Source organism: Dicentrarchus labrax, unplaced genomic scaffold (genome assembly GCF_905237075.1).
Source record: "Dicentrarchus labrax unplaced genomic scaffold, dlabrax2021, whole genome shotgun sequence".
Classification (NCBI taxonomy): Eukaryota; Metazoa; Chordata; class Actinopteri; family Moronidae; genus Dicentrarchus; species Dicentrarchus labrax.
The window spans coordinates 4,683,721-4,710,841 of record NW_026136713.1 but is presented as its reverse complement, the minus strand read 5'-3'; the positions used below and the strand labels follow the sequence as shown (position 1 = coordinate 4,710,841).

At 40.8% G+C, this 27,121-nt stretch overlaps 1 protein-coding gene across 2 annotated transcripts; it reads right to left on the bottom strand.

The window, feature by feature from the left end:
- Positions 1 to 151: 151 nt before the first annotated feature.
- Positions 152 to 24,995, bottom strand: med12 (mediator complex subunit 12). Of its 2 annotated transcripts, none has more exons than XM_051418949.1 (43): positions 24,840 to 24,995; positions 23,572 to 23,676; positions 23,271 to 23,462; positions 20,758 to 20,917; positions 20,342 to 20,517; positions 19,739 to 19,849; positions 19,119 to 19,391; positions 18,863 to 19,009; positions 18,616 to 18,715; positions 18,374 to 18,510; positions 17,988 to 18,119; positions 16,660 to 16,786; positions 16,246 to 16,475; positions 16,079 to 16,138; positions 15,780 to 15,953; positions 14,843 to 14,987; positions 13,798 to 13,916; positions 12,461 to 12,604; positions 12,198 to 12,361; positions 11,300 to 11,431; positions 10,800 to 11,027; positions 10,548 to 10,692; positions 10,047 to 10,167; positions 9,254 to 9,364; positions 9,031 to 9,144; positions 8,667 to 8,803; positions 7,860 to 8,039; positions 7,493 to 7,564; positions 7,232 to 7,392; positions 6,815 to 6,976; positions 6,399 to 6,600; positions 6,002 to 6,111; positions 5,726 to 5,861; positions 5,421 to 5,570; positions 4,769 to 5,131; positions 4,525 to 4,666; positions 4,213 to 4,427; positions 3,877 to 3,951; positions 3,401 to 3,630; positions 3,075 to 3,234; positions 1,888 to 2,163; positions 669 to 750; positions 152 to 562 (listed from the first exon to the last, which is right to left on the bottom strand). In XM_051418949.1, the coding sequence occupies exons 1-43, from the start codon at positions 24,939 to 24,941 to the stop codon at positions 525 to 527; spliced, it is 6,540 nt and encodes a 2,179-aa protein (XP_051274909.1). In that variant the 5' UTR covers positions 24,942 to 24,995; the 3' UTR covers positions 152 to 524. The 2 variants fall into 2 exon arrangements, with proteins under 2 accessions (XP_051274909.1, XP_051274910.1); XM_051418950.1 differs by having other exon boundaries at positions 4,222 to 4,427.
- Positions 24,996 to 27,121: the final 2,126 nt, after the last annotated feature.

Below are 27,121 nucleotides of genomic sequence, written 5' to 3'. Positions count from 1 at the left end.
TAATTTCAAAAGTTACTCAAAACACAAGTGAGTATAATTTAACATTAGAAGACTGACAAGATGTTTTTGATAGATCAAATCCTTTGATTCCCACTTTGTCATTGACAGTTTTTAAACACAGTATACAGGCAGCCAACACAAGTACAAGACATAAAAACTGACATGATTTTTTAATGAGAAATACACGAAACTGAAAAAATTGTACAAATTGAAATAAAATAAAAAAATTGCATTATTCTTATAATTTCTGGTACTTTTTTACATAGACTTTTCCATTATTAACCATTATCTGTTTACTTCAGAGCAGGATGCCTCCTTTCATAATCCATAATTACACGACTGAAGTCAAGATATTTTCTCAACTCATTGCCTCTGTGGTCGAGATCTCATCTGTTTGGTGGTCCTTTGTGCCTTGAACAGTATCCGTTCCTAACAGCCTACACACGACTGAACACACTCTGCAGAGCTGGACCTCCCCACATGATGAGGGCCTATTCTCCGCACACTACTATGAACAAGCACGATCAGTAATAGGAATTGGTGCCCTGTCCTGGTTGTGTATCTGAAAAGAGTGGAAAAGTTTCATTATAAACATGAAGTCTGCACTGAGATGGAAACAATGACAACTGTAGGGACACGCATAAATGATTTGAAAGTTTCTAACTTACTTGAAAGTTGCTGTTGTAGCTGTCTGACCAGAGCTGCAGTCTGCTGCTGCTGTTGAGTCTGCTGCATTCCCTGTCGTGGGAACTAAAACAGAGATACACGCAACAGTTATTATAGCAATTTTAAAGGTTTGTACATTTTAACCATTGCCTACTATTTGCATATATGTAACATTACTACCAATCATTTTTTGCAAAATGGATCCTCAAGAGTTTTAAGTAAGTAATTCATCAGGGTCCAAATCTCTAGTAGTGCATTTAAGGAGGCAACAATTTTCACAATTTATAGAGTTGGCTACCATAATGCATCTCATTCACAAACTATATGTGATGATTTATTTATCTTTAAGAGTACAATTAAGTGTCAGAATGTCTTGAATGCTAAACCTTAAAAAAAAGAGCACACAGTAATGCATGGTATGTATATCTAGAATGAGTCCTAAAACCCAGAAATTAGTTATTTTTGCATTTCCGTTTTCATCAGAGGTTTTTTTTAAATGGGTTTTTGGTTGGATGGTAAAAATAAGGTCTATGGTTACCACAGTGTGTCAGTAACTCACTTGTGAATTTTGAAGCTTTGACATGTCTTAAAAATAGAGATTGCTAACACGTGGCTAAATGAGACTACAGAAGTTGTTGGGGACATTAAATGTCATCATGCCGAACACATAAAGCTCAAGATATATTTATGCTGTTAGCTTACTACTTCTGCCAATTGTATTTAAGCTTCAAAAGTCACAAAAGTGGTGTTCACTTGTGAAGATTATCTTGCTGAACAAAACATTTAAGTATCATAAACTTTTGTCTGCCAGAGAGCTTATTTTGTGCAGTAATCCAAAATCCAAAGGAAACATCCTGTTGCTTTTTTGTCGAAGGAACCAGGGCAATGCTAACTTTTGGGTTGGCCCAATTACATTATCCCTGCAGCACTTTACACATTTGTTGTTAACTGGCAAAAAACATTCAAAATTCCTAGCATGATATTATAATGCAAAGCATACATTGACATTTTTTCGGTAACACTGACAGACGAAAAGCAACCAAAGCCCTTGTAGTTCCTTTCCAATTCGACATACAACATATTGTAACCTAAAACAATCTGACAGACAATATTGCTACAAATGTTTGTCAACACGAGACAGGAAAAACAAAAAGTCTCTTACACTATTATCCTACCAACAACTGGACTAGTGACGGTCCCTGTCACCTTGATTGGACCTACCATGGGTTGCTGGGGGGGCAGTGGCTGCATGCCCAGGCCCTGGTTCTGTGCCTGGCCTGGTGGTGGCACTGCTGACACCTGTTGCTGTTGCTGCTGCTGCTGCTGCTGCTGCTGCTGTTGTTGTTGTTGTGGAACTTGCTGTTGAGGAGGAACTTGCTGGGGCTGGACCTGCTGCTGCTGCTGTTGCTGCTGTTGCTGCTGCTGCTGTTGTTGCTGCTGTTGTTGTTGTTGTTGTTGTTGTTGTTGCTGTTGCTGAACTTGTTGGGCCTGCTGCTGCTGTTGTTGTGAAAACGCAGTAAAGAAATAATGGTTGGTGTTTGAGGTACACGTGGTTGTACAAGTTAATAAATGTGAAGAGTTTTTATCTTTTCCAACTTTTTATAAGAGGAATTTCTGTATATCTGTCCATTTATTCTAGTTATGATCAATTCTTTACTTACTCTTGACCCATTCATTTTAAAAACCTTAAAAGTAGTAGCAGAACAACAGGTTCAGGTTACAGCATGGAGACAGCACTCCTTAATGGTATTCTATTAGCAGCTGACATCTTACTGTAGCTTTCGATACAGCTGACAGATGACTCTCTGAAAGGACTCTGTTTATATGCTGCCTCTAGTTCAAATCTTTCAAAACAACCATATCAGTTTCTGTTTCTATGCAGATGACTCCAAGATCTATTTCTCTTTTAATTCCAACCACACAATGCAATTTAGCAAACTATAAACAAAACGAAGTTCTGTTGATTAATCTTTGGCCATTATAATCACTTGCAGGTTCACATTGTGTATATTGTTCTTATTTATTATTTGGTGAAATTATGTACATGAAAATTATGTACATGTTTTTAAAGCTACAGAAGGCAACTTCAAACACCGGCAGTTCCAAATAAGAGCAAAACAACCTGAATTTCCAGGACTTAGGAATCAGGTGATGCAAGAAAAGTAAACAAACCCACTGATGTTTACCAATTTGTATCCAAATATTGATTTACTTTCATGTTTTTTTTGTGCGTTTTAATAAAGCACCCCTAAAAGAATGAGCTTCTATACAGAAACACTGGTTTGCTTCAGGGTTACATAATTAAAAAAGCAAAAAGCCTTCACGTTCAAGTTCCTAATGAAAAGTAATAAACTGAACCAAAACATAGCTTAAGAGCTGGAAAACTTAATATGATCCAAGTGACATACTCTGAGTGCTTGTTGTCTGAGGTACTGCTGCTGTTGCTGCTGCTGCTGCTGTTGTTCTGCCAGCATCTGATTAGGCCTCAAGCCTGGATGTACACCCTGGCCTCCCATGTGACTGAGACCATGCATGATGGGATTCTGCTGTATGGGCTGGTGGGCAAACCTGAGGTTTACAGGACAGGAGGAAGAAAAAGAAATATGAGAAAAATCTGCAATGCACACTCAAACACTGCTAAAACAACGTCAACCATTTGCAACTGGACTTGCTTGGAGTGCTACTAAGCAACTAACAAAGCAGCAGCCTTCCTTCCTTGCAACAAAATACTGACCTCTGTGTGTTCTGCATATTGTGTACGTAGCCTGGAGCCTGCTGGTGAACGTAACCACTGGGCCTCTGTTGCATTTGCCTAAGAGGATCCACCACAGCTGGATTGGTTCCAGGGTGGGTGCCCTGGAAGTTTTGGTTCCCATATGAGGAAGGAACTATACCACCACCTTGGGATGGATGCTGCTGCATCCCCATGTGTGATCCATACGTGGTATAGCCCTGAGATATGTTCTATGAACAATGAGACATAAGACAATGTAGATAATTAAAACCAATATAGGAAAGGAGACCATTATTGTTTTATTGATAGTGTCCAAGTGTGAACGGAATCCTGTTTAAACATGTAAACATCCTTTTTACATTTGTCGACATTATGGTGTATAAATAATATATATCATATTTATTAAGAATAGAGGATGATCAGATGACAAATGCATTTATTAGCAAAACAAAAGAAAAGCAACTAAATAGACGTACCTGAGATGCCTGCATTGAAGTATATGGTTGGTTGGGTGTTATTTGTCTAATTTGCTGCCCTATCATGCCCTGATTCTAAAAAGAGAAAAAAACAAGTCAGCCAATAGCAAATATTCATTGCCTTCTACCAGGTGTAAAGGATAATTCTTATTTTCCTTTTTATCTGATTTGAAAGCAATTTTCTTCACTCAAAACAACCATATTGTATTTGTGTTAGACTTGAACACTGAATTTAAGCAGCAATTAGAGAATCAACTATCGTTACTAGCTACTGCTTTTAGTCAACTCTATTTGACTGTAACGAGTAGCTTAAGCTGACATTGCACACTGACTCACCAGTCTGACCTGTAGCTGCTGCCGCAGTATCTGGCCCTGTGGCATGCTAGGCTGGGGTTTATAACCCATTTGGTATTGCTTGTCCAGACCCATCATGCCAGGCATGCTCCCCTGCATGCCGGGCATCATGCCTGGGTAGCTGGGTCGGGTGGGCATCATCTTGTTCATCTGTGGGTTGCGGGCAGGTCTGTATGGAGGTTCTAAACCTGGACCTCCTATGGAAAAACAAATTATGTAAACCTAAATCCCAGAAGGTTCTTGATGAGTGCTAAACCAGTGTTTCATACTGGTAAGAATATGCCAAGAACTGACCTGGAGGTAGAGGCTGGTTCTGTGCTGTGTACATGTTCATGGTCTGCTGGCCATAGGGTAACCTGCTATATGGGTGGGTCTGCATCATCTCAGGTTGCATATTAGTATAGGTCACCGCACCTTGTGCACGGTTCATATAGTCCTAGAGAAAAATAGAGGAAAGATATATTACTTTTTAACACTGATTGTTGCAACTTCAGTACAGGCAACAAACGTATAAAAAACAACTGTCAGAAAAACTGACCTCTGTCTTGGTGGATGGAGTTTTCTTCTTCTTGCTGGATTTTTTCTTCGAGTCAGAGGGTACAGCGGGCACACTCTTCTCTGGCTTCACTGCCTCCATCATCTTCTTGTCTGGTTCCTGGGAGACGGGTGTCAGGGGCTCCTCTTCTTCAGGGGGCAAGGGGAGTGGCTCCAGATAATAGCTACGAGGTTTGGGTTTCAGGTGGGTGTGGTAGAGCAGGAAACGCTGCTGCTCCTCAAATTTGGTGACTTTGCGGTCCACACGCACCGTACCGAACCAGCCCCAAGAGAGAGGCGCGGAGTGTTTGAGACCCTCAAAGACATCCCAGGGAGAAATCTTCTGTTTGGTTGATACTTGAAGGCCCTGATGGCACAGAGACACATCAGTCTTATTTAACCCAAGATCAGTATGAAAAAAAAAGTTAATACATTCAATGACACGAAAATCCTACAGTAGCAAACATTTGCTAATACTGCTGCTGGTTTAAGGCTGTGTGGCATATTGTTTGTCTACCCATAACCGAAACAGTGTTACTCAATTAATCCATGGTACATACACGCATATTATGGTACAATGTAAACTTCAGTTTTTTATATATTTATAACTTGGTACATTAACGTCAAGTTACATTAGTTTGTGAGAAACCACGCACCTCCTTCTCAAATCCAGCAATCTTGTTGCCCTTTGTGTCTATTAGTGAGCCCTGAGGTTCACAAGTTATGACATCTCGGGTCTGCTTGGGCAGTGGCAGAAGCTGGCGAACCTTTTCCAAACTTTCAGACTGCCGATCTCCAAGCTCTTTCTGCAGAAATAAAGAGGGTACATTGTAGAGGAGCGATTGTGAACAAGGTAATAAAAAACCTCTCTTTGCAATGACCAAGTTAACTTTTTTGGCCTCATTTCTACATCAGCTTACATGTAGCTTTACACTTTAGGTGAGAAAGGTTCAGTTCTTACCCTGAGCTTCTTGACCAGGTTCATATAGGCTCTCTTATTCTCCTCCATGCTGCCCTGAGAGATACTGGACATGTCGGCAGCCAGTGTGCCGTTAATAAGCACACTCAACATGTCCAACACTGTTGTGAAGAGCTCACTGTTGGCAAGAAGCAAATATAAGAGCTGGGCAGTTCAAATGAGTGACAACCGTGCTGGCAACAGAATTTGTGCTTAGAAATATTTACTGAAGTATCCAATTAGAGGAATAATGTGTTTTTCTCTTTAGTTAACACTCACTTATTGGACTGCATGTCAACTGTGCCGCTGCTAATGATGTCAAGGAGTAGTACAGCCCACTCAGTGGTCTGCTGGGTGCTCCGCTGCACCGTGTCAAACATGCCACCCACCTTGTTAGGAGAGGAAAAAATATTGTTAGACTCCTCATAACATGTTTAATCCAACCCAGTGTTGGATTTAAAATAGTAGTGAATGGTTTCTGTTAAATATTTTGGATGATTAACTTAATGAAGCCAATTTCTAGTCTTGTAAAATATTTGTAACGTAATGCTGGTTATCAGTGTTATGGGTCTAGAACTCAAAGTCAACATGCACGACTTGTACAGGAATACAAAACTAATTAAAGATGGGACTTTATATAGACAGGGTGCTGTACTGTAAAGCTGGTGGTTCTTACAAGATTCAGTCGTAGCTTCAAAGCCTCGTGCATCATTTGCTTTGCTTTGCAGTCATCCTGATACTGGTCTTCCCTCCAGTTGGTAACAATCTGCTGCACTTGGCTGTAGAGTGATGTGAGAAGGCCTTCCCTCTGTTCATCCTGCCCCTTCAAGCAGGTCAGCACCAAAGACAGGAAGGGCTGCTGGCTCAGCAGAGACATACTGAGGAGAGGGGAAAAAAGTGAATTTAATAAAGAAGAAATCACGTTCAGATGGCTGGCTAATTTTGTTGTAGCTTCCACAGCCTGTGAGAGCGGCACAAAATGAAAATGTTTACTCTGCCATACAGTTTGCCAGATGCTAGCAAAGTATTTTCACCTTGTAGAACTACCAGATTAAGTAGAGTAGATCGAAGAAACATACGTTTGCCACTTACCTTTTCTGTTTCTGCCTGTCCCTCTCCTTACGTGAGGAAGAACCCAAGTGCTGTCCTTTCTCCAGCTCTTCTCCTGCTGCCTTCAGCACATGGCCCTGAACTGAGGTGGGCAGCTTGGCTATCAACGGAGCCACCAGCCACACACCTGACCGCTCTGATGAGCTGCAGCACACAGGGTAAAAATAGTTTTTTACATTTATATATTTTTGTTTGGTGTTTTTATTACAAGAAATAAGTGACTTAGTTTCAATTCATACACCTCCTGGAGTATAAACCGACTAGTATGAGAGCTGGGGTGACCTTGATAATATTACTATGGCTGCTGAACGTTAGAATTATATTTTGTATTTTTTATTTCTACAAAATTCAATGCAAAGAAAACCATGTGAGTAAAATAAAAAAAGGAACAATACACACCTTAAAATGGGCTTCATCTTGCTGGTGGTGCTGTTGTTGGATGCGGAGCCACCTTGGGCTGCTGCTCCATTCCCTGAGGGGTTACTGGAGTTCATCTCAGCCGATTTCTGAAACACCTCTATGGTGGCCTTGGCTATGTTCTCCAAGAGCGAGTAGAGCTCCTATTGGAAGATAAATAAGGAGTATTTCAATTCATTTGACAAAGACTACACATTGTCATATTTTGTTAAATGGTTGGATGGATTGAAGACACCAACTTACATTGTTTGTGCTCTGTTTTATCATCAGCTGTAGCTCCAGGGACGACTGTCTCATCGTCCATTGGTCCATATTCTATGAAAGAGACAAGAATACTGCTGGTCAGTTAAATTTTTTCCCTTTTCTTGTCAAAAGCCAGGTATAATCAGTCCTTGATTCAGCCAGGAGAGGGCAGCAAAACCTCAGGAAAGACAACTTCATAGCAGATTACATTGAAGTTTCAATTTTGAAATGAGATGATTGAGACCTACCCACTTCTTAAAACCTACTCATGTTGGATGCACTATTTGAACTAAATATTTTCACTGGCAGAAACAAAGAGACAGGTGTACATTTTAAACACTATGCAAGTTTCTTGTGTATGCTCGACCTGTAGGATGCGTTTGATGCGCTGCCTCTGAGGGTTTTCACCATCTTCACTGTCCAGCTGGCGATGTGGATAGCAAATAAGCTGCAGTAGTCGTTGGGCCTGAATGTTTACCAGCACTGGATCCTGAAGGGCACTGCTGTCCTCAGACAGAGACTTTAGGCAGCGCTCTCCAACCCATTCCTGCAAGACAGACAGAACAAGAGGGGAAGAGTGAGAAATGTGACAGAGGTCAATAACTTCAGTGATTGTCAAGCTTAAGTACAATCATTGTAAACTCATGAGTCATGCAAAAAAAGCTTGACTAAAGCTGGGTGTGTAGTGATGAAAATGGGGCAAGGGGTTATTTCTCAGGAATGGAACTGCACATGACAGAGCCTTGCTGGGTAGAAAGTCTCTTGAGGTCTCAGAGCACGTCCAGCCCTCTGAGGGACCGCCAGCTCTCTTTCTGGCCTTCATATCTAGGTGGCATAAGTGACATCTGGTGCAGAAAATGATCTCATTCACGCATTTTATGCATCTTTGGCTAACTGCATTTACAAGTAGCTCAGAAAAACGGGAGAGCTTATATGAGCAAAAATAGAACGTTAATCGCTTCTATGTGCGTTCCCACGAAAGCTGAAAATACTGAACATGAAGAGAAAGCATGCATGCATATCTCCACGCAGTAGAAAGCTATTTTCTTTCTTAAAATTAGTGGTCTCAGTAGTTTCATTTTCACCTTTTCCATTTCACACTGACTGTGTCAACTGTGGTTGCGGGTTTCATCTCTTTCATTATCATTCACCCCCTTTCGACTCATATCCTCACCTGTTGGCAGATCGTCTTCAGAACATACTTTGCATATACATCCAAGCTAGCCGTTTCTATGGAGACATTGCGCCCCTCAGATATGTCGTCGAGGCCAGCAGGGTGTGACAGTCCTGAGCCTCTTAGCTCGGCATCACCTAAAACAACGAGGAGACACCAGTAAAACCAACCAGTAAAATCTATCACTGTACAATTTCATAGTATGTTTGATGCCATATACGGTAAACAGAAACTGAGATGAAGCAGAGTTTGAGACCAGGGGAACTAACCTAACGTACCCTTTATCGCCATCTTTGAAAGCAGACATTTACGTGACACGTTCTAACCTTAAACTTTCTGATGATAGCACTGATAAGATTCTTACCCAGCATAAAGACAGCTTTAAGGACAGCAAATACTGCTCCAACAACTATGCTGTTCTGAGAAGCAGCAAGAAGGTGGCGATCACAAGACGACCGGATACCAACTGAGGATTTATCTGCAAAGTCACAACAGTAAAAGGTATAAGTCACAATTTTTGACAATCAAGAAGAAACACAAATGTGTTGAAACAATATGGAAAGAAGGTTTCTGGTTGGGTTAACTACCTGACTTCACACCATCTTGGGGGACAGGGTTGCGCTGGGGCGTCTTGAAAAGGTGCAACAGAATCCTGCATGTGAGCCTCGCTCCTGGCTCAGAGTCTTGCTCACTGCAGGCTAAAGGTAAGTTCAGACACACGTACATTGGTTAGAGCAGAGTAACTTCACGTCACAAAACTGAGGTTTACTTTTTTTTTTGATAGGCTACACAATCTACAACATCAAAATCCCATATCTAAATTTAATCCATGTCCTAGATAGACTTCTCATCAGTCAGGATGAAGTGGAATTTTCATGGAGCTGTTGTCAGGCAAGAGGGAGTGAGAACAAAGCATTTACCATGAATGAGAGCTGCTGGCATTTGGCACGTGTAATGGCGTTATAAAATGAGCCAAACCCAACCGAACAGCATGGCTGAATGGGGCTTTGTCTCCAAGCTGGGAGGAAAAGATTAGCAGCGGGGAGAGAGAGGCACTTCTCTGGCCAGTGCACAAAGCGCACTGAGGCTTCATGGACCCAGATCCAATATGCTTCGTTTACTCTCCTCTCTCATTGAAGTAATGCATTATACAGTACTCCTTCCTATGAGGCGAGCTGCAATGTACTGCCCACACATGAGTAAAAAGCCTAATGGTTGTGAGATTATATATAGATGCTTAAAAGGCGGATGGCATGGAGAACGCTGGTAAAGTCATTACAGACAGAAACAACTCAAGTGTTGATATTAGCAGGCAGTGTTGTTTAAAGGATAGTTTAAAGCAGTGATTCCCAGCCAAGTTTGAGATTAAATAATCCTTACCAGCATTGAGGAGGGAAGGAATGGCAACACAGCGAACCAGGTCTTCTAGCAGTAGGCACTGTCTTGCAATGAGAATGGCTACAAAGGTCGCCAGGGAATCATGGAAGGACAGATCGCTAACCTGTAGGATGAACACAGACATTATAATCGATGCTGTGAGATGAGAAAAACTACTGTAATCAGAGGAAGACGGATGGTAAAAGGAAAAACATATCTGGCTGACATTATTAAAAAGGGTTACAAAAATGTAGCGAAACTGATACCCTTCAACCTCAATTTCAGTGATGATGAGAGTAAAAGCCATAGTTCTATAGAATACATGTAACAACCTCTCAAGGGAAGAAGGAAGTGCTATGTAAGTAGGACAAAAGCTGGCTTAATACTTCTGTGGTAAAGGCCTACATTGTACCTACGCTCAACTATAAATCAAAACCACTGCCTTAGGGACTAATGTCAGGCCTATAAACCCCTTACATTTCATTTCCAAGTTATGAAACTTACATCTACGTTACACAACAAATCATTGAAGCCACAGTTGCCATTGTTAGAGGAGCAGCAGAGAGCCTTTAGGATGCCGAGCCACTCGGCGCTCAGGGAGCGACAATACGCCGTCAGCTCTGCACACAGGATCCCGATATCATTCACCCTGAAAGCACATTACATGAAATGAAACAACAGCTCAACAAAGAGTAGATAACTGTAGCAGTCTGAGCTCCGCACACGTGCAACATGGTCGTAGCAAAAATAACACACCTCTCAGGGTCTCTGTGGTCCACACACACATCCATGAGCACGTTACAGACAAAGCTGTAGCGGTTGGCTGGGCTGTCGTTGAGGATCTTGCCCACCATGGAGTGGTTGAAGTTGTGGGCCGAGGGGTTGGCTATGGCCTCCATCATGAACCCAGGGTCCCAAAGCATGTTGGAGTCTGATGGGTCGATATTGCAGTAGATGGAGTTTTTCACTTTGGAGCAGAACTCGCTGAGAGAGAACACAAAGGGAAAGGAGAGAATATAAAGCATGATGTCTGCACTGATAACTACAAAGAAACAACTATGGATGCAAATATTATAAATATATGTACATGTACAGTGTATATTTATTCCGTTTTAATATGATTCACTAGTACTTTTCCCTTATATCTACTCCTGAGGGATTAGTCAAAAAAAATATTCTGCAGCAGAGCTAAATATGCATTTTTGTTAAGGCAATGCAAAACACTCGTTTCCAAATAGGTAAACATTTATATCTACCTGAAGATCTCGCCAAACTTGTTCTTGAGGTGACTACAGGAGGTGTAGAGGTCGTACAGGTAGGCCAAGATACAGCGCTCAGCAGAGGAACAGTCTGCCGGGTTCACACCCGATTTCACCACAATGCGCAACCTGTAAGCACATTTACACATGTGATTCCAAAGAAGCCAGACATTTTAACACTTACTGGTTTTCTTTGCTGAGGGTTGGATGAGAAGATCGATACTGGACTCATGTCTATACAGTGACGCTACATGTGAGCTTTAGTGGTGCAATCAGAAGGAAATTTGTTACCATGACATGTGAGTGGTATCGTTCTTCCCATGTACGTGTCGGCAAGAAAGCGATTTCCCAGAATGTTGAACTATTCCTATAGCAGTCTTTTTAGTATAAGCACTGCTTTTATATTGAATTCCATTTATTTTAATTAGAGGCTTTATATGAGCTATCTTTAAACACTCAATTTAATTTAGCTAATGCTTTAATCCAAAATGGCTTTTGACCAGTGCAACAGCCGAATCAGCTGAAATTCTTAAATTACCAGCATCACAAACAACTTCTAGTAGTACGGCATTGAGGAACTAAGTGCCCTGTCAGCGATCCTGTGACAATAAAAATCCTCATTAAAAACAGTAGAATGAGGCTCAGAGAGAGCAACCAACCAACAATTCTTTAACTTGCCATTAAAACCCTAAAACATACTTTTTACTACTTTAGTAGTAGAGGTTTAACCAATTTCTTTACCCTGAAAAAACCCCTTTATGACTGGAATTCAATCTGTTTCAGTGAACTTTACAGTAACGACCAAAACCAAACTATACCAGTCTCTAGGTTTGATCATAAGACTGAGATTTTGAGGTATCCTATTGCCAAACATCAAAGCTTGTCAGTGACATACCCATCAAAAACTTGCGCTGTCTGCTCAGGATTGAGAATGAGGCAGGAGTGGTACCTCCTCAGCACAGCTACAATACACAGACACAGGCTGGTAGTGTAGCTGCCCACCAGGCTGGACGACTTCAGCAGGAGCTCGGCTTCAACCAGACTCAACTCATTCAGAAGCTACAAAAAACACACAAAGTCAGTGGGTTTTTACAAACAATGATGAATAAAAAGAGATGTTTGCATGTTAAATGACATTAGTGATGAAGTTGCCCATACCTGAATAGCAAAATCTATGAGGCCACTAATGTTGAGTGAGTACTCCATGAGGTCAAAGATGAACTGAATGTGCTGGACGAGAGGCAGGTGATAAGACATCCCTAAGGCAAAGCTGGTGATCTGTTCCAGCACATTTCTGGACACCTGCACACAGAACAAAACATCACACATCATTAATATGCAAAAACAACAATATTTACAGGCACTGAGCTGTAACAAAACAACAGACTGCTATTCAACTCAGACAGCCTACATTTAAAACAAGCAGAAACATTCAAGCAATGACAAAATATTTAGTCAGCACTGGAATTGTGTTGCTTTAGGGTGAGAAACTGGACAAATGAAGGCAAAAACAACCGAAAGGGAATTTCAACCAGTGGGAAACGTGCTTATCCGCTTTCTTGTCGAGACCTACCAGTATAAAATTGAATAGCTTACAAAGTTAGCTGACAAAATTGCTATTAGTCCACCTCCACTCGAAAATATGTTTTTGTCTTCTTACAATTGTTAATTCGTACAAGATATTCATAGATGCTGCTGTTTTAGTGAGGTAGAGGAAGTTGATGCCTTTTTAAGGATTTTAATGTGAAAATTATACATTCTTTTGCAGAAAAAACACATCAGACACACATTATTGTTCCAAGCAGACTATTGCACACATGTCTTAATACATATCTGGAGGGGATCTTTAAAAAGATCAGTGTTTATGGGCATCTAGCGGTGAACTAAACACCGCTCGCACCTGCTTCTAATAACCTGGGAATGAGACTGAGCTGTGTAGTGTGTAGGAGAAACTACGGTGGCTGTGAAACTAGCAAAAAACACTAAAGACCCTATCTATAGCCAGTGTTTGTCTGTTCTGGGCTACTGTAGAAACATGGTGGTTCAACATGGCGGACTCCATGTAAGGCACCTAATAAAAACACACCTATGAATATTATATTCCATTTCTGCCAATAGAGCCTCCTAAATGTTACACACTTTCCAAAGTGTTTTGTATTTTAGAATCTATGGGTATCATTGACAGTATTGGATTAAACTACATTCGCCCTTACAACCTCTACCTGGGAAATCTAAATACATTACGTCCTGCTGTGTTTATAAGTGACACCTGAGTGCATTATCCATTCAAATTGTACTCAGCCATCTCACCAGAGAAATCAAAATACATTTAAATTATATTTACATTGAAATTAGTCACTCCGGGAGGTGTTTGTTTTAGGCTGCTAAAGAATTTGCATTAATAAACCCCTAAGTCCCCAAACAATGAACTGACTCCCACATACACTGAAACATGAGACACAAGGACATGAAAGAATGAGGTTTCCTGGTCTTACCTGGGAAGTGACTTGGTGCTGGTCAAAGTGGGAGAGGTGCTGGAATTTAGAGAAGATATCTTCTGCAGTGGGAAAGGCCTCCGGCTTACTCCTCTTCCTCTTTTGTCCTTCCTCCCCTCCTGCGTAGGTAGGAAAGAGAGGAAAGAAAAGTAAAAAAATGAGAGAGGGAGCAACATCTCATAACTGGTCCACAGTATTCTTTCCAGTCTGTCGAACGGGCCAGCCGTGAAATCGAGTTAAGCCAATGGTCTGTTATCTTATTTCCAGCCTCCTTCGATTTGAAGCTTCAGTGCAAAAGACACTGCTATAAGGGCACTTTAAAAAAAGGGAAAATGGTACTTTTCATTTAAAAGAAACACAATTGTGAGCTGAAGGTTATCATCAGCTCACAGGAATGCGATAAGGTGACACAAAACACTCCAATATATGCAATCATAACTTTGAAAACCTTAAATCACCTTATTAAGGTCACATGTATCTGAGATAAAGAGGCTGTGAACAGATGAGAGCCATTAGCATAGAAATTGGGTGGAAAGGAGATGGAGTGATGCAACCCCCCTAGGGTCGATAAAGAAAGAAGAAAAGCTTGGGGGCAGAAGAAAGGAAATACAAATTAAATGGATCTAAAGAGGGAGAGTTATTAAGGAAGAGGGTAACAGCTGGCATAGTCACAGTGAGAAACTGAGCAATCAGCCTGCATGTGAACAATGTTTTACAAACATCCAGGCATGATAAAGCAACTGCGTTCCACATTGCTGTCTGACAGAATCTCTTTCATGTGACAGATGTGGATTTTTCTGCAGTGAGACGCAGAAAAAAAACAAAACAGCCAATATATTGGGGGGGACATATCAAAGCTTCAGTCCATTGTCATCCATAAACATGAAAAGTAGGTGAAATGAAACTCAAGCTGTATCTTAAATTGCAGTTTGCTGCCAGACAAACTGCCCGCCTGCAGCTATGGTAATGTAAAACATAAGTAAATGGGACGTAAAGGACATTAAGCCATCAGTCAAAAGCTGATAAAATTGAAACACTCAGTTACCTGTTTCTGCTGTGCTTTTGCGGTTGAGCACCTTCAAGATGTCTTTGGTAATTTTCTTGATGGTGTGTCGCGCCTCATCCCTCAGTTTGCCCACACCGTAAAGGACCACTAACCGCTGGTTGCACTCGTGGCTGGCGCTCTCCTCCTAAAAGAGATGGCAAAGAGAGACAGAAAAGAGTCTAATAAACTGGATGCACCTGATAACCTGAGCAACAAAGCCAGACTACATCAACACAAAAAGAAATTGACAGATGTGACAAGGTTTAACAGATATATATTTTAACAAAACTGTTAAACTGCAAGAAAAGACAAGAACGCAAAACTGGAGATAACATAGTTATGCTTAGAAAATATGAGCTTCAAGCCACCTGAGATTTAGATTTCATAGGGCTGCAACAAATATTTTTTATCTATCTATATTTATTAGAAAATCATAAATTAATCTACCGATTATTTCCTTGATTAATCAAATAATCTTTAAATTGATAGAAAAAAGTGAAAAATTCCCCATCACAATTTCAAAAAGCCCATGAGAGTCTAAAATCCATTCAGTCTGTCTACACAGATCACTGTCTGATGTGTGTTCACAGTATTGAGGAAATAGTCATCCATGATTTGGCAGCACTGAGAGCCAAATATACAGTCACTCTAGTTATGCATGTAAAGCGGGAGAAAATAGATTTGAAGCGTAAAATTACACTTCGGGTTGTGGTTACACACATACAGCGTGCAGGTAATACAAGCCATTACGCTGTCTGTGCATTGATTAAAATGTAAGCGCATCTGTTCTGAAGGATGTGAGACAGACGACTGAAAAACAGGGCTGAAATGCCTCCTATGTACACAAGCTTTGAGGAAACATCTACTGATTCATAACAACCCGTAAGTGTACTTTTATGGTATTTCATTCCAAATGCCAAGCTGTGAACTCTCTTACCTGAGGAATAGGGAAGTGAGTGGCATACTGAATGTGGCGAGGTTGCTCATACAGTTGAGGGAAGGCAGGGTCCATGCCCTTGTCCTTACAGCCAGCCTTGCTGTCCTGCTCCGGAGCTGGCTTCTCAGGCGAGGGGCTCCCTTTAGACTCACAGTGCATCCGAGGAGAGAACATCTGCGAGGCAAAAGGAGACTGAAACGACTCAACGAAAAGGATACATGAGGAATTTTAAATATCACTTGATTCTTAACAATACTTATGCGTGCATTATGGATGGAAATGTTAAATGTTGCGTGTACATCGTCAAAATTAGCACTGGAGTTGTGATCAATTTCCATCGACTCCGACAGACCGGTGTCCTGTTGAACAAACAATAACCTCACGTTACCCTTTTACACCATGCCGTTGCTTTGTACAAATGACTCATCGCACTCCACAACACCAACAACAGATGCTTCCAACATGCCTCATTCTTGCCACTGCTGCCTGCCTCCTGCTCCTTGCGCTCTGATTCATCGGAGGGCTCGTCACTGGGGGAGCGCGGGCGCGGCAGGTGGGAGTCAGAAGCCAGGTCGCCACGGGAAATGAGTGTGCACATGTAGATGTTGTGGGAAAAGACGTCGTGACGGATGAGCTCGCAGAAGAGCAGGACCAGGTTGGAGAACTCAACTCGTTCACTTTCATTCCCGGGCTCCGCTACAGAGGAGGGAAAGAGGATGTGAATAATTTAATACCAGGTTTCCCCTTGCCAAATCATTTATAATAAATATGCACTGGGTAATGAAATAAGACAAAGGGATATAAAGTTCCTTCCATATCAGATCAAGCTTGACACATTTGAGAATCACAGCTCAGGAAATGAAGTGAAAGAAAAACTCACTCAGTGTGGGGGCCTGGGTGTCGAGGAACTGTAGCAGTACATCCTGAAAGACTGGTAGTGTGGCAGCTGAGAGAGAGCCGGATGACACAGAGCCCTTCTCATCCACCACCTCTGACTCACCACACCTCTGCAAACAAATACACACCAGACAGACAACACACAGCGAGAATTGTTTGAGTGCTAAATGCAGAAAGATTAACAAGCTTTCCTTATTTGACAAGTTCAGTTAGATTAGGAGTTTGTCGACAGATGGCACAAAATATGAATTATGCAGTCGGAATGTTTTTTTAATGTTATTGCAATGTTGCAGTCATGATGGGTCTGTGGGACCATCCCAGCAGTAACTCATACCAGACATAAAGCCATGTGGAACCAAGAAAATAGACTTAAGGATATCCATTTTAGGATAACAGAATTAGTTCTACTGACTGAGCCATTGATTATAATCATGCATATGGTGGTCTGCTGCTTTGTGAAAGCTTTGTGTCTGCACCGTGCGGACTAAGATCAAAGGTTGATATTCAGGGATTTAGTCAAGAACAAGTCCCCTTGGAACCATATAAATTAACCATGTAATCCTTTCCCACTAGGGGTATGTATTCAGGGCCACAGACACCCCCGAGGAGGTCGAGTCAAGGGTACACAGCACTTACTATCTTCTTCTTATCTTATTTGATATAAAAAACATTTGATCATATTCATAATATTCTTTAAACCTAATACCTTTGACTTGTTTTTGGCATTACTAGCAGTACCACCATATTGGAAGATATACTTAGAGAAAATATGTTTGATCTATTGAAGAAAATTATTTTTATTTGGTGGTCAGTCAGAACATTTTAGGGGGGTTAGGCTTGGTGAGTTTGGTCATTAGTATATATAAAATCTGTCCTATTTACTTGTGTTTTACATTCATTAAAAATAAAAAAAACATCAATATTAACTACATTTTTATGCTCAATGTGGTGTAGTAGCTGTGAAAGCTAGTTTTTCTCACCTCAGGAAGTCAGTGCCCACACACTCTTGTTAAATGAGTGATGTCTGCGGTTCCACCAGCATGTTTTATGAGACCAATGCACATTTTGCTGACAGTAAAAAGCATTGTACATGGTAGAATCAGACACGCACAAGTAGAAGATAATAAAAACGTCTGCACTACAGCCCTACTGATATTGTCAGACATGACAGTACAGTTACTGACTTAGCCGACTGGACCCCAGAGCAGCGGAGGTGTAATTAGGTTGATCGTTACTAAAACGATTTGTTTGGAGCTGCGACAGAGAAAGACACATGTAACAGTCACTCGCAGAGGGTGTTGTGTCTCTTACCTCTGCTTCTATTTCAGCCTGTCTCTTTTCCAGCAGCTTGGCCACCACCATGGCCCTGTGTCTGCCAGAACGCTTACAGCACACTGCCCATTCACAAAGCAAGGTCACCACGGCATCATCATCTGGTGACATCTGGAAAGAAACGAGCATTATGAGACAATATGGCCAAAAATGGCCCCTGACACGTTTTATAATCTGGCAATCAGTAATCACATGGTATCAGGATGAAATTTTCAATCCACTTTGAAGTTCCAGGCAAAAAGTAACAACAAATTGGTCATTGTTAATGCTGACAGTATCATTTTGAACCTTGTAAAATCGCCTTGTAAGAATTACATGCTTTATGCATAATAAAAGTAGAGAGATAAGAGACATTCCATCCTTACCTCGTGGCCATCTTTACTCTGGCCTGACCCAAATATTCGGTTGTACAGCGAATCCAGTGAGTTGTTAAAGTCAGACTTCTCAAAGCTGTGGTTGTCCAAAACCTCCAGGGTGTGAAGAACCCTCCCGATAGTGAACCCTGGCGACAGATAACGGAAATCATCTGTAACAGCAGTCCTCACACAAACCTGCTCTCGTGAGCTGTAAACAGGTGTCTGCAGAGATAAAGGGAGTGTTTTCGAACCTGCTGTAGTCTCCTGACACTTGTCAAATGACCATCTGAACTCCACTGCCTGGCCCCGCTCCTTAACTTGCTCCTCGATTTCTCTCAACTTTGTACGAACCTGTGGTTACAAGGCGAAGAAATCGTGACATCTCAAATTAGAATGTGATGAGAGAAATCTGTTACACTGTACTTCATGTATAAAAGTGCACTGCTTTGCCAAATTAAAACAAAAGAGAAATTAACATATTAACATTGGTTAAGTTACCTGCTGTGTGAAGGCAGTATTTCCCCCGGGCATTGGTAAGCCAGACGGGGCGATGGGCAGGAGGTCTAGAGGTGAACCAGTTTTGTTTCTGCTGTCTGTTAGAGAGTAATGCCACACCAGAGCACTGGGACAACACAACACTATGCTCTGATACGACAATAACAAGACACAAATAACGGGGGGGGGAGAGAGAAGAATTAGGAAGTGAAGAATTTATGTGCCAGGTATTACATATCAGTCACAATGAACATAATACCTGTAACATGCAGCTGAGCCCGAACACCAGAGGCCTGTGCTGAGGGCAGATGTAGAAGTCTGTGAAAGGTGTCTGTGGCTGGTTCCCTCCTGCCGGCTGCGACGTTGGCGTGGGGGGCAGAGCGTTACCTTGCTGCGCCAAGATGCCATGGGCTGGATGCCCTCCTGTGCCGGGGCCCAGGCTCCCGTCGCTTAGCAACAGGTTGAGACGGCGTGTGCAGAAGTAAGCCAGTCTCCGTGACAAGTAAGCCGACTGTACAAATTCCCCTGAGTACTGGAGGACGGAGGAGAGATTCACAGCATTACCCACAGCACTCAGTGTCCATTAACATCAGTCAGCTTTGGAAATAGAAACAAAATGAGAGGCTGTGGGCCCCCAGTGGGTCTCTGTCAGCAAAGGTCAAAACCAAAGTGCACCAAAGACACACAACTGGTCCGTGATAAAGTGGTGACAGCTGCGGAAGCCTGTCGTAACGCCAAGCAGCGAGTGTGTGTCGCTGTCTACAAAAAGTATAAAATGTTAAGTAGGACTGCCTTTTTCCCAAAAGCAATCCATCAGTGCACGATGGGAGGCTGAGGCAGAGAGGTTGAGATGACATTAAGTAAGTAAGTAGGGTATACCTGTAGTAAAAGGGGCAGGAGAAGTCTGAGAAGCTCATCTTCACCAGGTCGGACCTTCTCGAAACACTCCAGCACCCAAGTCAGGAACTCGTGTCTGTCGAGCATACCATCCTGAACACACAACCAAACACACGTTAATATCAAGTAATTGAACACAATAATTACATCATTTCATGTGGAGACCTCAAATTAATTAATTTGTGGATTCGTTGATTGAAATATGCAGGGAACTCCATCTTCACTTCAAGCAATCAAGTAGGTAAATTATGCAGAAGCAAGTGCTAATGAATTACTCTCCTGAAATCTAATGTGATTATTTTATTTACGACTGATTGAGAAAAATAATCATTGTGATGTCCAGAATTGGTGTGAGCCTGTTTAATAAAGCTTGAAGCCTCCTCAGCTGCTTTTATACTCATTATCCCAAAAGTGACATGGTAAGCAGAGTGAACAATGAATCGAGGATTTCTCGCCACAGTGCATCAATATATTGCAAGATCATTCAAAATCATTGAAATGTTAAAATATTATGTAACTACTGTAATGTGCTACTGCGTTGTATGTTAACACTGCTCAGCAGCAGACTTCGGAGAGTGAACTGACCTGGAACATGAACATGGCTAGCTTCTCATTGTATTCCCACTGCTTCATGGCCGTCTCCACATCAGCAGGAGTGGCTGGTAGGGGTGAGCTGCAGCCTTGACTGGGATACTGTCTGTAAAAATCGGCCACCTTCTGAAGCTGCTCACACAGGTACTTAGTAATAATCTGGGTCCATTCTACATACACAAACACACAATTTCAGCTTTAAGCAACAGAAATTGAATAAAAGGCAGAAAATATTAATATTCAATTTTCTTTGAAAATATTCAAAGAAAAAGCTTATTAACCACTGAAGAACACGTATAATTTTTGACTATCTTACCCAAAGAGCACATGAAAGATCTATCAGACCTATCACATTACAAAACAGCAAGAAAACAACAACCAAATTACGATTACCAACGCCACTTTCTTACCTATACAAGGATCAATCACATGCCTCTTCTTGACTTTAGTTTCTGTGATGGCGGCATGATACGCACAGGTCATCTTAATCATCCATGCTGAACGCATGACAGGGACAGAGTACTTGGCCAAGTATCCAAAAACCTCCTCCTTTTTGCTAAAGATAGGAACCTGTGACAAGAACATTTAACGTTTGTCAGTAATGTCGAGTAAAAGGATGCAATATTTCTCAGAACACCACAAATGACAGGGAAAAACGACTCAGACAGAAAAAGGTCAAAGTAATTTATTCATTTATTTTAGTGGCATCACTTTTTCCAAACAGCTGACAAGTTTAACAAAGATTAAACTGTGCTAAAATGCAGGCAAAAGTCAAAATAAAAACAATGAGATTAACTCATATAAACTGGGTGTACGCGTTACTTCTAAATGATACAAATACAAGCTTCAGAAATCCTTGTCTGTTGCAATAAAAGAAACATTTAGCTAGATGATATTTCCTTTACAACATTGTCTGTTCTGTTTTGAAAATGCATGCATCTACAATTTCAATTATCTGCTATGTTTTCATGATGTTACTTCTTCTGTGGTCTGAAAGGAGTAGCTGAGGAGAAACCAGGAACTGGTATACATCTGGAAAAGTGATAAAACACAATTAGACAATATTGTTCATTACAGGGAGAAAACACTGAAATATGTGTGTACCAAATACAAGCGGGAATAAAAGAAAATGACTACAAACTACAGCGTAATTGTAAAAGATAAAAGCTTTCATACACTCAGGAATAGAAAGATGACCTTTAATCCTGCCTGATGTATTCAAAACTCAAGACCGATTCGCTGCCACTTGTAAGAGCACTTACAGAGAAAATAAACTGTTGTAAGAGAATAAAAAACACCCCACCAGACAATCTATAAATAATAGATTTTCAAGTGTTACATTTTTTTTTTTACAGTAATAAAACCTGTTTCCACTAACAAACAATGACATCCATTGTGTTTTGGGTCAATACACCCAAACAAGACAAACAATAGACATGATTTACATCGAAGCATCAACTGGGTAGTTTGAAAAGGGAAATATAAAAAAAAACGCTGCATTACTTACCGTTTCTGAATTGTTCTTGTTCTGTGACGTTGAACTGAATCATCCAGGAGAGTGCTGCACGGTGTGGGGACTGTTTTATCACCATGGCCTTTCGTTCTCTTCTTGGCTTTCACACAGCTGACATGTAAATTTCTCCAAGCTGCGATATTAACATCAGGATCTTCGACACCTAATCTGTTACCTATTTCTGCCCATGCAGCAAAACTATACTAAGCATTGCCAGACCATAATTAGTGAAGCTTATTGTGGGTTAACCTACAAGATGTTAACATAATGAATGGGCCCTATTATGCTCATTTCCAGCTCCCCATTCTTAGTCTGAGACTCCAATAGAGTAGCTTAGCATGAGTCACTCTTCAAAAGCATCTTTATGTATCTTATACTGGCCCTTCATGCAGCCCCTCGGTTCATCCTCTGTCTGAAACAAGCCCTCTCTTTATATACATATACGACAGAAGCTAAGGAAAAGCATAATAGGTCCCCTTTAAAATCAACAAGCACTCATATATCTGCATTCTATGAGTTTGTAACACGCTCGTTACGTGTTGAAAAACAAAGTCATTTTTTAGATAAAAATGAGGAGATGGCCGTTGTTCTTATATCATTATTACTAAATGGGACAAAATGTTAAAGTCCGGCCATTATGAGTGATTAAAATAGGACATCTTAGAGCTACATTGTCAGACTTGGTTAACTTTCCTTATTCTAACATGTACTTTGTCAGGCTCAACCAATGACTGTATATAAAACAACTCAACTCTGATTTGTAAATCTGATTAAGACCTGAGTTGTCAACTCAAGGCTCATCTCACCCGAGTAACGTTAGCAGGATAGCATTTAATAGTTATAATAGCAGCAAAAGTTGGGAAAGGTATCATGCTAACATTTAGCTGTCAATTCAACACGTTGTATTCTATTATAGAATAAATCTTAATTAGAAGACAAGACAAAACAAAAGTGATGATCTTATTAGCACTGGTGAGTACGGTTGGGGAAATGGTTGAGCCTGAAGACAAGACATAAAGCTGCCATAATAAAAGCTTTTCTTTTGCAATTTAACAAAGCAGCGGGCTTTGAGTTTTTTGGGGAATCCATTTCCATTCTTGAGGACATGAGTCAAAATGTAGGGTTTTGCCGACGACCCAATAAACCCATAGCAGTCCTTAAATAGTAGTGGACATCCGCCAAATAAAACATGAAAACAATCAAACAAAATGAAAACCACACACACACGCACAGGAGACTGATCTAAAAAGAATTACACCAATTTATCAGCCAACTCAAGCACAGTGTAGAGGGTGAGGCCACTGTGGCACCTTGAGTGGACAATGTCTGTATCTGCCATTATACAACCAGTTAAACCAATGTTTAGTAAATATGATATTTTTTTTTTAGAGAGTGACACCAGGGTCTTACCTTTTTAGCCAGCTGTGTTAGAGGTTTAGTCCCAGCTAAATCTGTAAACCAGTTATTGATGGAGCTCTGTGACCTTGCTGTGACAAGCCAGAAATTATCCTTCTGGTTGACCTGTGGCTTACGTTTCCCCGTGTCTGGAAACGTGTTGTAACGCAGCTTCTCTGCAATGATGCTGCTGAAGTTTGAACTGATCTGTAAAGCAGGGAGGGAAACATGCACGATGGTCAATTCAATCCATCAAAAACCACTCACACAAAAATATAAAGAAGTAGAACCCGCGTTAAAGTGCGAGAGTCAGTACCTTTGAGGGGTTGAAGTTGACATTTTTAGCACTGCCATGTTCATCGCCAGACACAGCTGGTTGGTTATTGAATCCTTGCTTCACATTCAGTGCAGTCAACTCATCCTGAAACAAACACACATCTCAGTACATATTGATAGGAAACTAAAAAGCCTGCGTCGATCTACAATATCTGTTTATTTCTGATCCCTGACCAGCTGGCAGTAGGAGGTGTGCTTAATTGCTATTAATCCTAATAACTCATGCTAATAATCCCCATTTTAACTTGATGTATCTATAATCTGATTTAATTTTTTTTTTTTTCCCCCATTTTGTTAGATCCTGATTACATAACTTCATTGCATGTAATCCATTACACGCCCAAGTGTAGTTAAAATTACAAATTCTGACTGTTTTCAGTCATAAAAAGCACAACAAAAGCCATTTCGTATTATGTGTGTGCATATATGTTAATGTCTAACTTTTCTGCACACTCACATATTTGACTTTCTCATGCAAGTTTTTTTTTTTACAGAAAGCTCCTGGCACTTATTTGAGTCAATAGACACAGTTAAGGGGACACTGCTGGGTAAGACTGAAACTTTGCTCTGGGTTGATTTTCAGCATTCACACCCGGAAAATGGACACAACTATAATGAAACCAAGTCATTATTAGAAATATCTGCAGCAAAAGGCTGAGAGATTAGCCCAGAGGTAAAGCAGATTCATCAACAGATTATCTTGGGTTAATAATAGATCAGGAGTCAACAGCATTACCCAGCTAGGCCAAACTCCAATCTTATAACCGAGCACACATAAATGAGCTTTTACGTTCACATTTCATCTCGCAGGTTGAGCTAACTCGCTGGACCAAAACATCAAGCTCACAAACAATTCCCAGTCACGCACAATCCCCCCCCACCACCACCACTACAACCCCCACCACACACCAAAAAAAAAAAAAAAAAAAAAAAAAAAAGCCAACGCATATTGTTTTTACATCACAAAGCAAAATACTGGTTGAGGTTTAAATGAACCTGGACAACATCCTCCAGCCGATGAGTTAGCTTAGCAAACTAACGAACCGGTTGTTTCCTCAAGTAGTCTGGAGAGATAGCTACCACACTGACAACTGAGGAGCTGTTCATTGTTATTGCTAGGCCCAAATCGTCCTGAGGGCTTGCTAAACAGGCTAGCTAGTGTTAGCTCGCACAGCTCCTTGGCTGAAAAAAAATTCCTCCCCAAAACATTATTCCCGGTGTTTCACAGGAAACATCGTAAAATCTGACCTCTTTCTGCTTTGGATCTTGAGGATAAACGTCCGGAGGGCCGAGTCTGGGCCGCTTTAATGGCCGGTGTTCGTAACTTAGGATCCCGAAAGCAGCCATCATCCAGCGGCATCACAGCCAGGGCTTTCCTCCTCCCAGCAGCCTGAACCGAGCTACAACAACGAAACTCACTTCCGGAAAGCTTTCATCCCCGAACTTCAAAATAAAAGTCGCCCAGAATTATTTTTTGGCTTGTGGTAATCTCTCTGCAACACAAATATTAATAGATAATAACAATAACACATGATAGTAATGTTTATAACAATTCTGCACGTAATTGGTGGAATAGAGGGAACATATTGGGGCTCGAGGGAGGGTGAATAAGATTTTTGTAGTTCAACCTTTGGAAACTTGTGCAAATAAACTGCGTGAGAATTATATATTTGTGAATGAATAAGATTCGTAGTCGTACAACAAATGGATGATGTTCAATTAAAATTTAGTGCATCAATTACATAAATACTGAGGTTGCATAAAGACTGCTTTTGTGAGCATGTGATTACAGATTCAAAGCAGAAAACTGTAAGAAACTCAGCACTCAAATGTGCCACTATGTGTGTTACAGAGAGTTACTTTAAAAATGTAATTCGATACGATTACTAATTGCCTATTAATATTGTAGTCAGTAACCTTATCCAAGTATCATAATGTTAAAGTAACAGAACATACTTTTTAACTCAACACCAAATATGTAAAATAAAGAGAGAAACAATAAGATGACTTTTATGTATTCTGTGAGTCAGCAGAACAATTTAATCTTATTATTATATTATATTATATTATATTATATTATATTATATTATATTATATTTTAGTAAATGTGTCCTCTGCTCAGTGGGTTTTAAAGGAAAAACTTGCTTTTCATTAAACTGGTAAGGAAACTGTCTTAATTTACCACTGTTGCCTCTATATGACCCACATAAAAAAGAAGAAAAAGAAGACTGGCCATTTTTAAGTAGTTATTCTTCATGCCTATCACCACGTTGATTTGGGTTGGATTTCCCTCGAAATCAATGAAACGAGGCAGAAGAAACACTACCGCTTTTGTCCACAGGAGCCATCAGAATCAATACAAAAGAAAAGTTTCTTGCAGGAGCTTTAAGCAAATTCAGGCAGTACATAGACAATTTACACAGCTGGAAGGCTGCTTCAGTTGTAAAAACATATAACTTATTGTTTGTGTGCATCTTTTTCAATGTGTAACCTTTCTGCACATTCACAATTTTGAATGTCATGCAGAATTTTTACATAACTTAATAGGTCAAACTTTTATTGGCATCAGCCTTATGGTTCTGTTTTGTTGACACATATTGGTACTGTGTTTACCTTATTTGTTAAAACATCCAGCAATAGCAATTCAGCTGTCTGCTCACTGTAATGTAAAAACGAGACTTTGCAGTTCACTAACAGGAAGACCTGGTCTCTAATCCGGGAAGACAGGAAGGCTGACTGTTAAATAAACTTGAGTGACAGGCAAATAGTGTCATAATGTCATGTTGCTGCAGCATGTAAGGTCAGGCAGGTGAAACAGGAAATACTGTACACAGGCTCTGAGTTGCTGACTATCAGATATATAGTGCTTATCAGTAGGGGGGTCTGAGTAGCGTTAGTACTGATACTGAGGTTGTGAACACAGATGTTTCCCTCTCACACACACACACACACACAGTAAACACACTCACATAGAGTTCTGAAAAGGACACACCGTTATAGTCACTTTTAAAGTCTTGTGAATTAATAAAAAAATAACAATCCTATTTCACTACTTTGCAGCTTAAATAACTATTTTCCTACCTTCTTAAGGAATTTATATGGTTGCTAACAGCTGACCAGTCTCAACACAGTCCTCTTAATCAGCTGATTGTAGCACATTGTCAGCTGTGGAACAGGTGTGTGTGTGTGCAGTAAAAGTGACTTGAGCAACACAAAAGCAGTACACAACTTTTCACATGTTGTATTCCCACAGAGTACAATGGCACTCCCTTTACTAGGCCAGGGATCTGTATCTGCGACTGGATGGGAGCAGTGTGAAGATTGGGTTGAGGGGGTGCCTGGGGTCATGTGCTATGATGTGTGCACTGCACGTAACGGCTTTGCTGTTGAGGTCTGAGAGGTCGGGGGTGGGGAGACCAATCATTTTGTTCCTACTGGAGGCAGTTAACATGGTGACGAAACAAGGAGAACAATACAGGAGAATGGGTTGGATTGTACTTTTGTAGAGCAGCAGCAGAAGGTGCTTTAAG